At 43.0% G+C, this 18,542-nt stretch overlaps 1 protein-coding gene across 1 annotated transcript in view; it reads left to right on the top strand.

The window, feature by feature from the left end:
* The first annotated feature begins 1 nt into the window (after position 1).
* Positions 2-18,542, top strand: part of DDX49 (DEAD-box helicase 49) — a 39,591-nt gene continuing 21,050 nt past the window's right edge. The window contains exons 1-7 of the mRNA XM_068234199.1: positions 2-171; positions 4,622-4,745; positions 4,869-4,954; positions 6,802-6,923; positions 7,065-7,252; positions 12,456-12,596; positions 16,937-17,012. Coding sequence (XP_068090300.1) covers positions 57-171; positions 4,622-4,745; positions 4,869-4,954; positions 6,802-6,923; positions 7,065-7,252; positions 12,456-12,596; positions 16,937-17,012 — 852 coding nt within the window. The 5' untranslated portion in view covers positions 2-56. The remainder of the gene's footprint in view (positions 172-4,621; positions 4,746-4,868; positions 4,955-6,801; positions 6,924-7,064; positions 7,253-12,455; positions 12,597-16,936; positions 17,013-18,542) is intronic.

Here is an 18,542-nt window from a genome sequence, read left to right as displayed (position 1 = left end):
AGTGACGACATTTGTGTGAGCCGGAAGTGCTGGCTGCAGTACATGTGTTGCTTGCTATGGAGGGGTTTACCAGGCTTGGACTCTCATCATGGCTTATAGAGCAGTGCAAACAGCTGGGCATCTGCAAGCCCAGTCCGGTCCAGGAAAACTGCATCCCGCCTATACTGGAGGGTGAGTGCTGCCACCTGGGTTCTTGTCGTACTGCATGTTTATCTTTGCATTTTCTCCTATGTACATATGCCGCTAAAAGTTTTCACATACGTTACAAAACAAAAAAAGAACAGTAATGGAAAACATTACATATACAAACTACATAGACTTTATAAGGCAATTACGCAAAACAATAAATACTTATACTTACCTACTTATGAGAGAGCCTTTGACGCTAGACTACTTTAGGGGACCCAGCAGGAAATCTCGTACGGAAATTCCGCTAACGTGATTGGGTGGACGGCACCCTCTTGAACTGCTAGGTTTCCAAAGTAGTCTTGTGCCAAATCTCCTTGTTTAGCATATTAAAATTACTTAAGAATATTTGTTACATGTACAGGTATATATTTTGCTAAGTGTGTGTGCGTGCGTGCGATTTATGAGAAGTTTTGTGAATAAAGCCCGTTGTCTTTGTGACATTTCATGAGAGCGTCAGTCTCTGTTGATTCTAATCAGACCATTCAGGTGTTTCTCCTGTCAGTAAGATCAGGCACACTGAGCTTCTGATCTTTACCACTGCAGCAGTTGTAGCTGTCACACTGCTAGAAACCATGCAAAGCTCAAAGCAATTCTTTGTTACAGATGGCTTCAGATCACAGAGATGAGTGAGCATGAGAATTGCTCATTCATCTTCTCCTGCTTCTGCTATTCTGAACATTGCTCCAGCATAGGTATCAGTTAAAAAGGGCGCCAGAGCCGCCTGTGTTAAAAGAGCACCACCATAAACTTCAATGTTTGCCATGATTTGCGGCTATAATGCAGTAGAAAAAGGGTGCCCATAATTTTGTACGGCTATATAAATGCAACTACAACAAGTACGTCTAAAGATCAGTTATATTAGCAGGTCACAAATTTGCATATATTTAAAAAAATACATAAAAGGGCTACAACAAGGATGTCTAAAGATCAGTTATATCAGCAGGTCATAAATTCAGTTATATTTTCAGAATAATGTATATTTGACTTGAGATGTAGTTACAACTACTGTCTAATACATTTGGTGGTACTTATCCGTTAGCCGGGCGCATCCGGCAGGTGGCGCTGTTGTAGCGAATTTCATTCATGCTTAGTTAACGTAGTGCTGTGTGAATGGAAGCGCCGCAGGTGGCGCTAATTACATTGATACGGCACATAACAATAACAGTGTTAATGGGAACTAATATGTATTTCAAGTGGCCGGAACTGTTACTTAATGCAATTAAAATGAAGGCGGCGGCAATGTAACAGATGAAGCCGCCGCCTTCGTCTTCTTCTCCCCCTTTGCCCTCCTCTGGCTTTTATACAATGCTGGCAGCTGGGGGGGACATGCGTCTCCCCCCAGAGTCGTTCGTCGCAAGAAAACAAACAGGATTCCCTTCCGCGACGAACGACTCTGGGGGGAGACGCATGTCCCCGCAGGCTGCCAGCATTGTATAGAAGCCAGAGGAGGGCAAAGTGGGAGAAGAAGACCAAGAACAGACGAAGGCGGCGGCTTCATCTGTTAAATTGCCGCCGCCTTCATTTTAATTGCATTAAGTAACAGTTCCGGCCACTTGAAATACATATTAGTTCCCATTAACACTGTTATTGTTATGTGCCGTATCAATGTAATTAGCGCCACCTGCGGCGCTTCCATTCACACAGCACTACGTTAACTAAGCATGAATGAAATTCGCTACAACAGCGCCACCTGCCGGATGCGCCCGGCTAACGGATAAGTACCCATTTGGTTATATCCGTTCAAATTCAAAATAAAGTATATTTGTTTGACATGAAATGCGGCTATAACGAACGCATCTAAAAAGTCAGCTATATTAGCAGGTGCCTAAATTTATGTAAAAGAAAGAACCGAGAGCCCAGTATAGTGTAGTACGTTCAGGAAAATTGATATGATTGAAACGAGTAAAATAATACTCACAAACCAGGGTTACCTCCAGGCAACCACAGTATAGGCAGGTGAGGATATTGTCCTGTCCCCACTCAGGAATAAGAAGTAGCTCTCTGTAGACTCAAAGAAAAAGTAAGGGGTATCCCCCTCCACCAAGGGTGGATATTAAACGTGTTGTAAGAAAGAACAGAGGTGCCAAAAGGATAAAAACAGTAATTCAAATGTTTAAAATAGCTTAGGAGGCAGTGGTGGGCTTACCTCCTATAAGCAGACACAACAAGCTGTGTATTCAAAATAAAGGACATTTATTGGTACACTCCAGGGGTTAATTGCAACGCGTTTCGCAGGTTCATACCCGCTTCATCAGGCAAAATGTGACAGGAGTACACAACAGCAGTCAGTCCAGATTACACCTGGCGCCTTATTCTTATATCGTTTCAAAATAACATATAGTTGACATGAAATGTGGCTACGTTTAGGCACCATCATGGGGGTCTTAGGTTTAGGTTGGGCTTCACCGGAGGGGGAATCTTAGGGTTAGGCTACACCAGGAAGGGGGGGGGGGGATATTGGGGTTAGGCATTACCTGGGGTGGTTTGGTGTGAGAGTAGGGAGAAGTTAGGTCATAGTAATCACTTTATCTAGTCCTCTATTAAAATGAAAATCACTTTTCTCTGCTATATCTGGAGCCCTTTTGTAACCAAAATCTTTTTTTCAACTGTATCCAGCTCTCTATTATTTTTCTCAGGCTATAGCCAGTTCCTTTTTATAACCAAAAGCATTTTTCTCGGCTATATATGGTAACCGAAATAGCATTTCTTGGCTACATCTGGCGCCCTTTTTTCCAGGCCCCCTTTTCAAATGAATGCCCAGCATATGCTGCAAGATCTCAGAAATGGCTGTCAGTGAAAGGTTTAGTCTTGCTGAGATAAGTCTCATCTTGAGAAAGGGTTAAAGGGAACATGAAGTGACATGATGAGATGTACACCTATGATACTAGCCTTGCAAAGAAATTATGTGGAGTCCCTTTCAGTTTTTCAGTACAGGAAGAGTTAACGTAAACCTGTTGAGGATAAAGGTGCCCCTGGGGGGTACTTAACTTGGGAGGGGAAAGCCTCTGGATCCTAATGAGGCTTCCCCGTCTCCCTCCGCCGGCTTATCCAGCGCTGGCAGTCTTGAACACAGAGAGACAATAATATTTACAATGATCTGCCTGCACAGACGCACTAGCGGTTCTCCACTCAGGCACCGGCGTAAGTAGCTGAGCCTGATTGGGTCCGCTCTATTGCACAGACGGCTCGCACCTCTGCAGTAGAGAGGACCCATTCAGGTTTGGCTATTTTCACCAGAGCTTGAGGGAAAGCGGCTAGTGCATCTGCACAGGAGCTGTGACAAACTGACTTTCTGGGGAGCCAGCACTGGATCCCCTCTGCTGAAGATGACAGGTGCCTCTTTTAGGTTCCAGAGGCTTTCCCCACCCAAGGTATGAACTCCCTGGGGGCACTTTTTTCACTACAAGTATACTTAACCTCCCTGGCGGTAAGCCCGAGCTGAGCTCGGGCTATGCCGCGCAGGAGGATTTCTCAGGGTCTGCTGGGGCGATTCGCCCTATTCAAAGTGCTGTGCGCGCAGCCAGCACTTTGCTAGCCGCGCGCACAGCTCGATCGCCCGCACGCAGCGGCAGAAGAGGGCCCCCCGCCAGAGCCCTGCGCTGCCCGGATCAATGAGTTCCGGGCAGCGCTATGGGCTGGATCGAGTGCGCATGACGTCCATGACGTCATGCCGATCGTCGCCATGGCGACAGGAGAAGCCAAACAGGGTAACGCGTTATATACGCGCTCCCCTGTTTGCTATTGATGCCGGCAACGATCGCACTAGAGGGCCACATGCGCCCTCTAGTGGTGTTTCATGTAGCTACCACTCTGGTAGCTTTACATGAAACAAAAAAAAATTAAAAAAAAAAGGATTTTTGCCCATTTTGAAAAATAAATTAACCGCCAGGGAGGTTAAAGGACAACTGTAACTAGAGTGCTATGGAGGCTGCCATATTTATTTTCTTAAAAAAAAAAAATACCAGTTGCCTGGCTATCCTGCTGATTTTCTGCATCTAATACTTTTAGCCATATATTCTGAACAAGCATGCAGATCAGTTGTTTCTGACTGAAGTCTTACTGTATTACCTGCATGCTTGTTTCAGGTGTAGGAGTCAGACAATACTGCAGCCAACGATTTTTAAAACAAAATAAATATGACCACTCTATATATTGAGTTCTTCAGTATTTTTATTCACTGTAATGTTTATTATTATTATTCTATAGAGTCTCTTTGTGTAAAAAGGACTAATTAACTAATTCAATACATAAAACAATAATCTGTGTGACGTTGAGTCATCCAAATCCTTTTTATTTTTTCTCAACATACTTTGTTAATGGTGTCTAAAATAAGTGCAGTTGTGTATTGTGCTGCTTGTCTTGATAAGCATTGCTGTAAAGCAATCACTGTGTGTTGTAAACCTAGCTAAAACATTTTCCATTACTTCCTTAGGCCGAGACTGCATGGGTTGTGCAAAAACTGGTAGTGGGAAGACTGCTGCGTTTGTGTTGCCCATACTGCAGAAACTCTCTGAAGATCCTTATGGGATATTTTGCTTGGTTATCACACCCACACGGTTAGTAGAATATTCTTTTCAGGGATTGATGCAAATTTTTCATTATTGTTTGTGAAGCACTGATGTGTTCATTATGTTAAATATGGGATAATTAAGAGGGTTGTATCTGTTTGTCCTTTTCAGGGAATTGGCTTATCAGATTGCAGAGCAGTTCCGGGTTCTTGGCAAGCCACTCGGGTTGAAGGATTGCATAATTGTTGGAGGAATGAGTATGTAAATAATTTTTGTTACATTAGTGTGAATTCATTTTAATAGCAAATACAAATCTATGTTTCCCAACATTACTATTATTATTATTATTATTTATTGGATTTATAAAGCGCCTACATATTACGCAACGCTGTACAATATATAAGATTAAACAATGACAATGGTTTTGACCAACAACACAATACAGGCAAGAAGACACAATACAGGTAATAAGCAAAAGGGTACACAACACAATACAGGTAGTAATACAATTCCAGATCATACACTGGAGTGGTATTCCCAGTAATACAACTTCACATTACTCTGGGTAGAGTGCACAATCAAGTATGAGAGGAAATAGACTTTGTGACCTTGCGAGTTGACTGGCTTGTCTTAGTGAAAACACAGGTCAACACCAAAAAGGCCCCACTCATGCCCTGAACCCTTAGTTTTATTGTGTCTTCTACCCAACCAAAAACAAGCTTTTTTTTTTTTTAGCTGCTGTCAGAGTATTTAAGGTTATAAGAGTCTCTTACCATCATGTTTTCACCTTTCCCAGTTGGGATATTACCTGGCAGTTGACATACTTTCTTCCTGGAGAGTTCTTTTTGGAGTGTTTAATTACTGTTTGGTGGGAGAAGGTCCTTATGCTTACTCTACCTCTGCGATGGCTACAGACATGGGAGGAGATCCTGACCACCAAAACTCTTTGCGTTATGCCATTTGTGGATAGCATACTATTTGACACTCTGTGGGAATTGGAAGGCCATGTATGCACCTTTTTTGTTAGGATCCTTGAGCTTTTCTTCCCATGTGTATGTAGTGTGGAAACCTTCTGGGACATTTACTGTTTGTCTCATAGTAACATGGTTTCCACTGAACACCTACCTGAATGTGTTTATTCATCTACTGTAAGTCATAACAAATACCTGAAATCTGCACTAAGAATAAAGATGATTATCAGTTCAGAGCTCTCCTATTTGGCCTGGCACCTGCTCCTTGAACAGCAATAGAGGCAGAGATGTCAGCAATTCTCCACCTTTTCAGGATAATATTTTCCCATTTCTGGATGACTTTGAGTCTTTCTTAGTTGGAGTGAATCTACAGTTCTGCAATGAAAAAAATTTCAGAACTTGGTTGATAAACCTGCAAAAGTCTGCCCTAACTTATTACCAAAGGATCTTTTTTTCGAGGTCCCTTGAAGACTCCTAGAATACAAGAAAATATTTCCAACATCACCCTCAGGATCTCTAGAGTGATCACAGGAGACCTTGCATTATGTAGTATGAATGCCCAACAGAATCCCAATAGTCTCACTGTCCCCTGACCAACTTGTGGCAAAATGTTTCCTGGGATTCATCTCCTGTATTGTGGGTGTGGAGTGACTCCTCCTGAGGCCATCTATGGACCCACCACAGCTTGTCAGAAGTGTAATGGATACGAGTGGGTGAGGGAAGAGCCAGATCAAAAAAAAAATAAGGGATGTGGGTATTCTTTTGCACAGCAGGACTATGGTATCCTTATCTCAATTGAAGGGTCTAGAGTTATTGATCTCATTCATTTGTCACTGGAGATCCTAATCACTGGCAGATAAAACACAACTTCCGTTTTGAGATTTTTTTTTTTTTTTTTTTTTTTTTAGGAAGATCTAGATTTAGTCTTATCATGGTACGGAGAGAAGATATTTCATTGTCAAATTCCCATTGTTGAAGAGTTTCTATTTCATTGTTGAATTCCTATTGTTGTAGAGTTTCTGATTCACCTTGCAATAGAGCTTTTTGAAAATTGCCTACTCTGGTTAACTGAGGGCCGTTGGTGTGCTTTTTAATCACATGTTTGAATTTATTCATACCTTCTGTTTTCTCAGATATGGTTGCGCAGGCTTTAGAGCTGGCCAGAAAACCCCATATTGTCATAGCTACCCCAGGTCGCCTGGCTGACCACATTCGGAGTTCCAATACTTTCAGCATCAAAAAGATAAAATTTTTGGTAAGACTCTATTACAGTAATGTACAGGATAACCCTTCCTTTCTTATCAGGGAATTGTATTAAGCTGCTTGCAATATTTAAACACATTAATTTATGCATTAATTTGAGAAGTAATTCATGTATGTATGTATGCGGTTTTAGGTTCTGGATGAGGCAGATCGTCTGCTGGAACAGGGCTGTACTGACTTCACCCAAGACCTGCAAGTGATTCTTAGTGCTGTTCCTGCCCAAAGACAAACCTTGCTGTTCAGTGCTACCTTAACAGACACGTTACAGGAACTGAAGTCCATTGCTATGAACAAGCCTTTCTTCTGGGAATCCACCTCAGAGTAAGCTACATTCTTGTGATGTCTTTACTTAGTTAATGAAGCATATGCTGACAATTTCAAGGCAGAAATTGTGTGAATTCAGTGTTGAGGTAGAAAGAGTTAGAAATCATAATCACAACACCTTCTATTCATTTAAGTGGAACTAGAATTTCCACATACAATTACCCATGCATTAGAACAGATTGTAAAATATAAAAATCTGCTTTCCTGTTGTGAAGCAAACATTCTCCTCACAGGATCTCCTTAGGTCCTCAGCAGCTCTAAATGAAAGTGTTAATAGTAAAAGATGGGAGGAGCTAAAAGAACAGAACAGTGCCTATTTAACCAATATATGCCCAGAGATGACAGAGCAGTATGTTATGCTGAATACACACCAGGCGTTTCTGCGTCGAATGCGTCCGTCGATACGCGTCGATTCGATTATTTCCGAGCATTTCCGAACGCATTTCGATGATTTTTAGGTCGATTGCCAAGTAAAGTATGGCAAATCGACCTAACTATCCATCGAAGCTTGAATCGGACATGTCAGAAATCGAATCGATGCGTATCGACGGACGCATCGAACGCGGAAACGCATGGTGTGTATCCAGCATTAGTGAATCTGCGTAGCAGATGTGCCAGGTCTTTGTTCTATTGGATGTTTGGATATGTCAGTTTGTGGATAGGTCTGAACACAGAGGCTGTGGTGTAGTGACCTAGCAACATGCTTGTGATGGAAATTACAGCTTAATGAGATTCGGATGGTTGGGCCCAGACTACATGTAGTGCAAGTCATTTTTTTATTTTTTTTTGTATTGTATGCTGACAGGTGGAGGAAAGAAGTTTGTTTTAGACAGTGAAATATTGATTTGAATTATAATATTCATTTAAAGTGTACTGGAGGTGACATGAGATAAATGTGTATGTACAGTGCAAAACATTAATAACCAGGCTGTTTTACTTGTTTTATTTTGCTGCCTGAAAGAGTTAATTTCTAGGCATGGAAGTGACAGTTCCTGTTTTGTTGGTACTTTGGGAGTATAGTAAACATCACTGATATGCAAATAACAGGCCTAAGTTTTCCTGGCAGAATACAACTTCTGAGGGCAGGGAGAGATAAAATTCATGAACCATTGACCTTTTTTCTAATGTTGGGACACTTATTAGGCTGGCAGTGAGCAGAGGCAACACAACATTTAATCTACCGTATTTCGCGCCGTATAAGACGCTCCGGAATATAAGACGCACCCAGGTTTAAAGGGCAAAAACAAGAAAAAAATACTAAACCTGGTGCGTCCATATTCCAGGAGCGCCTTGTAGAAGTTATACCTCAAATGGTATCCTCCTGTGTCCCCCATGTGTCCTTATGTCTCCCCATGTCTCTCCCATATGTCCTTCTGTATCCTCCATGTCTCCCCATGTGTCCTCCTGTCTCCCCCAGTGTCCTTCTGTCACCCCCACCATGTCTCCACCTGGTCTTATGTTTCCCCCATGCATCCTCATGCCCCCACCCCATGGTCCTCCTCTCACCCCCATGCATACTCCTGCCTCTCCCTCCATGTCTCCCCCATGGTCCTCCTGTCACCCCATGGTCCTCCTGTCACCCCATGGTCCTCCTGTCACCCCCATGTCTCCTCCTGTCACCCCATGGTCCTCCTGTCAGCCCATGGTCCTCCTGTCACCCCCACCATGTCTCCTGCTGTCTCCCCCGAAGTCCACGTCTCCTCCTGTCACTTCCATGTCACCCCCTATGTCTTTCCTCCCCCATGGTCCTCCTGTCCCCTGCATGTGTCAGCGGCTCCCCGCCCCCTCCCCTTGCGTTGTGTGGCCATGGTCCCCCTGTCCCCTGCGTGTGTCCGCCCCCTCCCCTTGCGTTGTGTGGCCATTGTCCCCCTGTCCCCTGCGTGTGTCCGCCCCCTGCCCTTGCGTTGTGTGGCCCCCCCCGGGTATTTATCGGCAGCTGCTTACCTCAGCCATCATGCCCGCGTGGACTGCAAACTTCCGGCTTCTGTGTGCGGCTTCCACTAATGCCGGCTTCTAATGACGCGTCATCGATGACGCGTCATCGATGACGCGTCATTAGAAGCCGGCACTAGAGGAAGCCGCACATAGAAGAAGGAGGTCTGCAGTCCACGCGGGCATGATGGCTGAGGTAAGCAGCTGCCGATAAACACCCGGGGGGGGGCCACACAACGCAAGGGGAGGGAGCGGACACATGCAGGGGACAGGGGCACTATGGCCACACAACGCAAGGGGAGGGGGCGGACACACGCAGGGGACAGGGGGACCATGGCCACACAACGCAAGGGGAGGGGGCGGGGAGCCGCTGACACATGCAGGGGACAGGAGGACCATGGGGGAGGAGACAGGACACCGCACACAGGCAGGGAATCCCCGATGTGGCGGCGGTTTGCATCGGCGGGCGTTCGGGAAGTCGGGGATTCCCTGCCTTTGCCGTATAAGACGCAGGGACTTTTTCACCCCATTTTTTGGGGAGAAAAAGTGCGTCTTATACGGCGGAAAGTACGGTAGTTTGTAAATGTTTAAATATAAAATAAAAACCATGGGATATCTAAAAGGTAATTTTTAGGACTAGGAACATAAATACAGTTGTTTATCTCTTCAGTGTTTCTTCACCACGGGTTCACTTTAAGGGAAGATTCACACTGTATTTTGCAACACCAACAAAAATGTGAATTTGTTCAGAAAAACCCAGGTAGTGTGGCTTTCATATAATACTTTTCAGAGAAACAAAAACACAAACAATGCTGCAGGCTGTGGTTTCCACCTGTAGGCTCCTGATGTTTGTCACATGACGCAGAGGCCTCCACCCTGCCCCACCCCCCCTTCCTTGGTTGCCTGAATGCCAGATATGACGAGTTTTAGGCTGGGTTCACACACAAAAGGTGTAATGTCAGTTTAAGACAGTTTGCATCAGTTTTGTATGGGTTTTTGTGGCTTGGTTCACACAACAATCTGTACATGTCCAGTCCTGTGTTTTACACATAAAAGGTGTACATTTCCAATCCTGTCAGGTAAAACTGATAGTAAACAAAATGGACTGGACCAGAATTGTCCAGATTTATGTGTGAACCAAGCTTTAGGCTCGGTTCCCACTTGTGCCGGATCACATGCGGCCGGCAGGAGCAGACAATGCAGTGTCCGTTCTGATAGACCTCTGGTCCAGCTTTAGCCCAGGGCAGATGCACACCCTCATAGGCTGTATGGGGAACACGTCTGCCTGCCAGGGATTATCGCGGACTGCACAGAAGTGCGGCTTGCTTACCGCAACTGATCCCACTAATCCATTGCAGCGTGACAAGTGTGAACAGCTTCTATTTGCCAGTTTTGCAGAGTACAGACAAAAAAAGGCCATTCTTTGCTCAAGTGTAAAGTGACCGAGCTGGACTGTATCACCATAGTCTATCCTCACCTGTCCTGTGCACAGGTTCCTCATTGCAGCAGTTGGATCCTCTAAAATTCATGAACCAAAATGTATAGTTATGCAGTTGAATAAAAAAAGAAGCATGTAAACCTTTTGATGTTCTTCTTCTGCTTTCGCAATTATCTATTAAAAGTCTGCAATTATAACTTTTGCAGCCCTACCTTTTTCCTGAAACGTCCCTGAACATCTGACATTCTCAAGTCATGGTTCAAGTCTGTTAGATCATTTTTTTTGCTTCGTCACACATTCGTTTTGAACAATCTGTCAGTTCATTTTTAGGTGTGAATGCGAATGTTTTGCAATAAGAACTATGTCACATATTGTTTAAAGCAGAACTGCAGTCAGATAAAGGAAGCAATGCAGTATTTGGCAAAGTTATTGTCTATTTGCAGCATGGTATTTCTAGAACTGTAGTTTTGTTAGACACAGACAGAATCATCTTTGTCATCATAAGGCTTTATTTGGTGCAGTGCTACTTTTTTACCACTAGAGGGTGTTTCAGAACTAAAGCTGGAATGGCTAGAAAATGTGTACCCGCTTGCAACAGACACACATTGTACCTATTTTGCGTGTGACATTGTATTTGTCCCATGGTAAACTTCTTTCCTATATTATTTATTTATGTGGCAAGTTTATGAGCAGATTTCTAATGTTGCACTTGCTTGTACATCTTTTTTCAATTTAAATGGCTATTTAGTATCTCCTACTGAAATGTTGGTCTCACTGTTAAAAAAAATAAGTTTTCCTTCATATTCTTGTCACAAGCGATCCTGAAAAGGGCAATTTTATCTATTTTTATTTAAAGCTGACCAATTTATAATTTTCTTGAAGAAATGTTGTGCTCTGCAAGCAGTTCCTGGACCGCAGCCTGGGATTCTAGGTGTGTCACCAGATCAGTATTCAAACTGAACCGCTTTTGACACCCCTTCCCTTTTCTTATACCCAACAGTTAAACTCTTGCCAGCCACCTTCAGTTGTTTGAGTCTAAAAATGTTTTATACAGCCATGAATAAGCCATTGGCCATCATTTGTTTTGTGTAAAACTTCACGCCTCCATATGTGTTAAATGCATTAAATATATCAGTGCCATGCTGCACACTTTGTAATTCAAGTTTATTAGAAACAATCTTCCTATTTCAGTTTGCAACCTACAATGAATGCCTAGAAAGGCTTGTAATTGTTTCAATATAAAATCGGTACATTTATGTAAACCATGTCCTGTCAGGCCTCAGTAACTCCCATATTCCTGCATGAGTAATTATTTGCACAGAGCTGGAAGCAGTACATCTCGGGTGTAGTGTTGGTATTTGAATTTGTAATACCAGAATACTCCCAATTGCCGCTGCTCAGCACTGAACAAGCGGACAGGGTCAGGAGTTCACTGACTTGTCAGTTATGTCATACAGCCAATAGACCTTGTGCTGTTATTTACACTGTGGAAAGGCTGTTACACTCTCAGCAAATACAACAAAAGTAAGAAATCATGTTTGCAAACTTCCTTGTCATGTACAGATCTTATCTGAGGGGATTTTTTTAATCAACAGAAGTGGAATATCACTTTATAGTCTCCTTTATTCTTCTTTGATGTATACATCAGCACATTCACTACCAAACAGCAGTTCCCCAATTGTATGTGTTATGGATCATTTTCCCAATAGGTTAGGTAGATTATGCCCAGACTATACTCCTGATATATTAGAAGTCCATATATTATATTTTAGAATATGGTGTGCTAGAAAGCGATATATCATTTGAGTTGTATTAATTCTTTATTATTAGGGTGCGGACAGTGGAAGAGCTGGATCAGAGATACCTTTTGGTACCAGAGAAAGTGAAGGATGCATATCTGGTGCATCTTATCCAGAAATTCCAGGATGAACATGAGGACTGGTCCATCATTATCTTCACCAACACTTGCAAGTAAGACTGTATAGATAAATCGGTCATAGCTAAATTAGAAAAGGTGTATAGGCTGTTGGTGCAGCTGTTCCAGAGAAATTCACTTTGGAAAAGTCTGTCATGTGACCCTTAATTCTGTGCACAAAAGCTTGCAGCTGCTAGAATCTTAGAGGTTAAGTGTTTTCTGAAACCATTCTGATTGAAGGCAGACATCTAGGCTGTTCGTGTTGTCCAGTCAGTTGGAGTAGTTCACTCAACATGTACAGCCTAGTTTCAGGACTTTTTGTATTGGGAATCTGGAAATGGGTCAAAACCTGTTATGATTTTTTTTTTTTATTGCTGTCTGTCTTCATCTTGTAGAATATTCCCACTTTTCTTCCTTGCAGCTGGCTGTGATATTTTTTTTTCTTTAATGGCTGAATGGGGTGGGGTAAAGGCTTATGACTGGTACATGCTTTCAATTAGGCCAATCACTGACCAATTTTACTACCTCCATGTGGTCTGAAGGTTTGCCTACAAAATCTGCTCCTAGTATTCATATATTTGTTGACCCACATACTACATGGAGGTGGTAAAATTGGTCAGTGATTGGCCAGTCATAATTGAAGGTCTGTACTAGGCTTTACTCTAAGGGGAAAAAAATATTTTACTTTTGGATGAGGGACTGTATTTAAAATTGATTTGAACTCAGAACTTCCTCTCTGGTCTAAAAGATAAGCAACAACATAATAAACTTAAAAAAAGTCTTTATTACAGCTTACAGAACTCCTGCAATATATCTGCAGTGTCTACTTCCTGGTTTCATGGAAGCAGAGAAAGAAATAACACCCTGTGTTTACATATTAGCTGAGTCTCGTGGGACTTCCGAATTTCTGTGCTGACACAGCTGAGAGATTAAATTACACTTCTGATTACTTACAGATGTGGGGAATAGATATGCTATTCTCTCTAAAAACACACAGTGCATTTTTCTCAGTTTTCTTGTGTCTTGTGCAAGAGTACAGGTCCACTTTAAGTCCTCTGTCTTTGGATACGGTCTGTAGGAGGCACGTTACATGTAGGGTTGCAACGGTATGAAATTCCATGGTATGATAACCGTCAAAAAAAATACCACGGTATGACGGTATTATGGTATACGGTATTAAACAATTATTTGGACCTGGGCCCCCACCCCCTTACATTAAATAATGTGCACCCACCCGCCAGTAATAGGTGGCTGCAGCATAGGTATCCAGGGATAGGTGTAGCCAGTGGTAGGTAGCCACAGCACAGGTAGCCAGGGATAGGTGTAGCCAGTGGTAGGTTGGCCACAGCATAGGTAGCCAGTGGTAGGTGGCCGCAGCACAGGTAGCCAGGGATAGGTGTAGCCAGTGGTAGGTGGCCGCAGTGTAGTAGGTAGCCAGGGATAGGTGTAGCTAATGGTAGGTGGCCGCAGCATAGGTATCCAGGGATAGGTGTAGTCAGTGGTATGTAGCCGCAGCACAGGTAGCCAGGGATTGGTGTAGCCAGTGGTAGGTGGCCGCAGCATAGGTAGCCTGTGGTAGGTGGCCGCAGCATAGGTAGCCAGGGATGGGTGTAGCCAGTAGTAGGTGGCGCAGCATAGGTAGCCAGGGATAGGTGTAGCCAGTGGTAGGTAGCGCAGCATAGGTAGCCAGGGATTGGTGTAGCTAGTGGTAGGTGGCGCAGCATAGGTAGCCAGAGATAGGTGTAGCCAGTGGTAGGTGGCGCAGCATAGGTAGCCAGAGATAGGTGTAGCCAGTGGTAGGTGGCGCAGCATAGGTAGCCAGGGATAGGTGTAGCCAGTGGTAGGGTAGCGCAGCATAGGTAGCCAGGGATTGGTGTAGCCAGTGGTAGGTAGCGCAGCATAGGTAGCCAGGGATTGGTGTAGCTAGTGGTAGGTGGCCGCAGCATAGGTAGCCAGGGATAGGTGTAGCTAGTGGTAGGTGGCGCAGCATAGGTAGCCAGGGATAGGTGTAGCTAGTGGTAGGTGGCCGCAGCATAGGGATACGTGTAGCTAGAATTAGGTGGAGAGCCAGAGGGAGGGAGAGGGAAGTCAGGGGACAAATACTCACTTGTCAGCAGCAGCAGTCCTCAGTCCTAAGTGCTTCATTCACTTAGAGTGCAGAGACACTGGGCGGGCACGAGCGTCATTGATGACGCCAGCACAGGACTATTCAGGAGAAGTGCTCTGCATAGGGCGCCGCTGGTGGGAGCCTGGGAGGAAGTCTCTGCGTTCCAGCAGCCGCGTCCTCACTGGACGCGCGTCATATCCGGCGCCTGAGAGCCGACCCGCTGAGTGGTGACAGGCGGCAAATGCGGAAGCGGAAAAACCGGTATTTTGACAATGTGCATGGTATGATAACCATGCACATTGAAACCGCGATATATCGCGATACCGGTATATCGCGACAACCCTAGTTACATGTGGATGCATGGAGACATTTGCACATTTATTTTATATATATATATATATATATATACATATATACATACATACATACATACATACATACATACATACGTTACACTGATGACAGTTGTGAAGAGCCCTTATTCTAATATGATATCTTCCAGCAGAGAGGATGGCCATCATTTCTCTGGTGCATTAATAATTGTTCAGTATTTCATTTTCCAGCTGTGATTCCAAGCCAAGACCTTTCATAAAACACGCTTGATAAATCCAATAGCCATAATAGTAGACCAAATTGCCGTAGATCACAAGAATATTCTGAACATGGAAGCAGGAAGATTCGTATATACTGTGATTAACAAGAGGATTCTTGAAATGACATTGAATTCCCAGGATCCAATAACATGAACAGAGAATTAAGGGTGGTCATGCATCAGGCGACTTTGCAGTGGATCAACCATCCGATTTGTTTATTATAATCTGATTAGATGAAAATCTGTGCCGCCAAGAGCATGCTCAATCGACGATGCAAACCGATTTCGGGCCAAAATTGGTCACATGTATCGATCAGACAATGCTGCAAGATGTAAGGCCGACATGCTTGATCAGGTGCACGGCGGTAATGGTGTGCGATATTGGTACCAACATGATGGAACCGCATAGTGTAAAATGTGCCCCGTGTAACTTACTTTGCCTGTTGGCGTCCGTCGCTGGTTCTGTCTCTGGACTCTCCACACATACATGTGCCCCCCGTGGTTGCCAGTGTAAATGTGGACGCGTCCCATGTGCAATTCGCTGGCAACTATGTGAGGCGTGTGTATCTGCGTAAGAGTCCTGAGACAGAACCAGCGACAGACGCCAACAGGTAAAGTATGCTACACGGGGCACCAGGGGGTACATTTTATATTAGGCAGGACATCGCAGGGGGCGGCAGATGTGTTGTCACAAGGCCAATTTCCGAGAGATTTCATGCTAAAATTGATCGGGAATCGGCCTGTTGTGTGTGTGGACAGGCAACAGATTTCTCTCTGATCGGATTGAGATCGGGGTCTTGGTCGATCTGCCCACGCATTAGCCTCAATTCACTAAGCTTTATCGAACGCTTGATAATTTACCTCATGAGTAAAATCTAATTTTGAATTCACTAAGGTGTTATAGATTTATCGAATGTTTTATCGATAAAATGTTCAATAACTATATAACACTTTAGTGAATTCAAAATTTAGATTTTACTCATGAGGTAAATTATCAAACGTTCGGTAAAGTGTTTAATAAAGCTTAGTGAATTGAGGCCATTGTCTGATGTATGGGCACCTTAACCCTCAAACTTCAATACTATCAGTACTACTATGTCTGCGCCACGATAGTGGCCCTCCACAAGACCCCTCATTAGTAGGGATTAATGACAAGCTGAGGAATAACCGAAAAGGAAGAATGAACAAAAACACAGAAAAGCAAATAAAACTGAAAAGAAAAACTTTGCTTGCAAAACTTTATATTCCTCTAGCATCAAATATTTATAAGTCAAAGGGAATTCACCTTGAAATGAGCTTAATATTATTTGCCCACGCCAGAAATATATAAACAGGAAGGAATGTATGTTGTCTAGAGATAAGACAAGTGGTTGAACTCCTCCAAGTCCTTGAAGTCCAGCCAGATAGACCACAGGAAATGGTCTATTTTATACCCATGTCCTTCCTTTTGTGAAGGGAGGAGACTCGCATTATTTATTTCTTGTGTAAGCTGATTTTGGGTCTTCCTTCTGCACGAAGGAAGTTGCAGCATTTCCCCTTTTGTACCTGTATATAATTAGAACACCCCCTCTCTCGCCCGGTTTGTCCCTCCTTCCTTCTCTGGCAGCGTGACTGTATGTGCACTTTCAGATGACATTTTAGTTAGTCGGCTCTTGTTATGAATATCTTGTAAAGGCCAATATCTTTCAATGTTGCAGAAATTGTCAGATCCTGAATATGATGCTTCGGGAGTTTAATTTTCCTTCTGTGGCACTGCACTCCATGATGAAGCAGGTAAAATATTAAGTTCATGTAAAAAAAAAAAAAAAAAAAAAAAAAAAAAAAACTTGGTCACTTTACATTCTTTTGTTCTTACTTTTTTTTTTTGGGGGGGGGGGGGGGGGGGGGGGGGGTTGTTTTCATTGAGGTATAAAATTGAACAAAAATATGAAAAACAAGAAAACAAGCATAGATTACACTTGTGTCTAATCCTCCCACATAGGGTAAATGCATACACACAGATGGCATTGTCTGTAAATATGAACTTAGGAATCATGTCTCACCTGCTGCTTTAACAATTCAAACGGCAAGATATCTTTTTACTCATTATTCTCTCCTGTAAAAACTGCACAATGCTGTTTTTAATTTAAAAATGCACATGCAAATGCTTTCATGCCAATCACTCATCCAGGAACAACTGCTATCCCTACAGCTAAGTTAAAAGCCAGGATCTTTGTTACGAAAGAATACATACCCCTACGTATTCACATATGCCGCACAGAGGCTCCCTATAGGAATACTGTAGAGTCTCTGCATGGCGTATGTGACTGTACAAGAGCATTTGTTCCTGGATGATTGATTGACATGAAAGTATGTTAGTGTGTGAAGGTTTAACTGATTTTGCTGTTTTAAAGAGAAACTCCGACCAAGAATTGAACTTTATCCCAATCAGTAGCTGATACCCACTTTTACATGAAAAATATAATGATTTTCACAAACAGACCATCAGGGGGCGCTGTATGACTGATTTTGTGCTGAAACCCCTCCCACAAGAGGCTCTGGTACCGTACGGTACTCTGGGCAAACTGCCACAATGTAACAATGACACACACAGGAAATGGCTGTTTATAGCTGTCTGTTAAAGCCAGAACAGCTACATAATCTGCCCACAGTAACAATGTCACCATGTAATACATGTCAGAATGTGAATCTGGGAGAGGAAAGATTTTACAATGAGCAAACTCTGACTAAATCATGTATACATAATTATTGTAAAAATTAAGCACCTTTTTATATTAAATTATTTTCACTGGAGTTCCTCTTTAAGGTCACACCCCCTTTGGCACTTCCCTTATAACTTATTAAAATGTCCTAACTTAAAGGACCACTGTCGCGAAAAAGTGTAACATTTAAAGTACATGTAAACGTATACAAATAAGAAGTACATTTTTCCAGAGTAAAATGAGACATAAATTACTTTTCTCCTATGTTGCTGTCACTTACAGTAGGTAGTAGAAATCAAACAGAACCGACAGGTAAAAGACACTCCCTAAAAAGGATTTATACAAATAAGCTAGCCAGCCTCCCTGCTCGCTGCACAGTTTTTTTTGGCAGTTGGATGGAGAAACTGCCATTGCCAGGCCTTTTGAAAATAAAGAAAATCCCCCATGAGGAGATAAGCTGGTCTAAAACCGGTTCTGTCAGATTTCTATTACCTACTGTAAGTTACAGCAACATAGTAGAAAAGTAATTCATGTCTCATTTTACTCTGGGAAAAATGTACTTCTTATTTGTATGTGTACATGTACTTTAAATTTAGTGGTC

The sequence above is a fragment of the Hyperolius riggenbachi genome, chromosome 1 (genome assembly GCF_040937935.1).
Source record: "Hyperolius riggenbachi isolate aHypRig1 chromosome 1, aHypRig1.pri, whole genome shotgun sequence".
Classification (NCBI taxonomy): Eukaryota; Metazoa; Chordata; class Amphibia; order Anura; family Hyperoliidae; genus Hyperolius; species Hyperolius riggenbachi.
The sequence above is the reverse complement of the archived record's forward strand: the minus strand, read 5'-3'. Positions and strand labels throughout refer to the sequence as shown.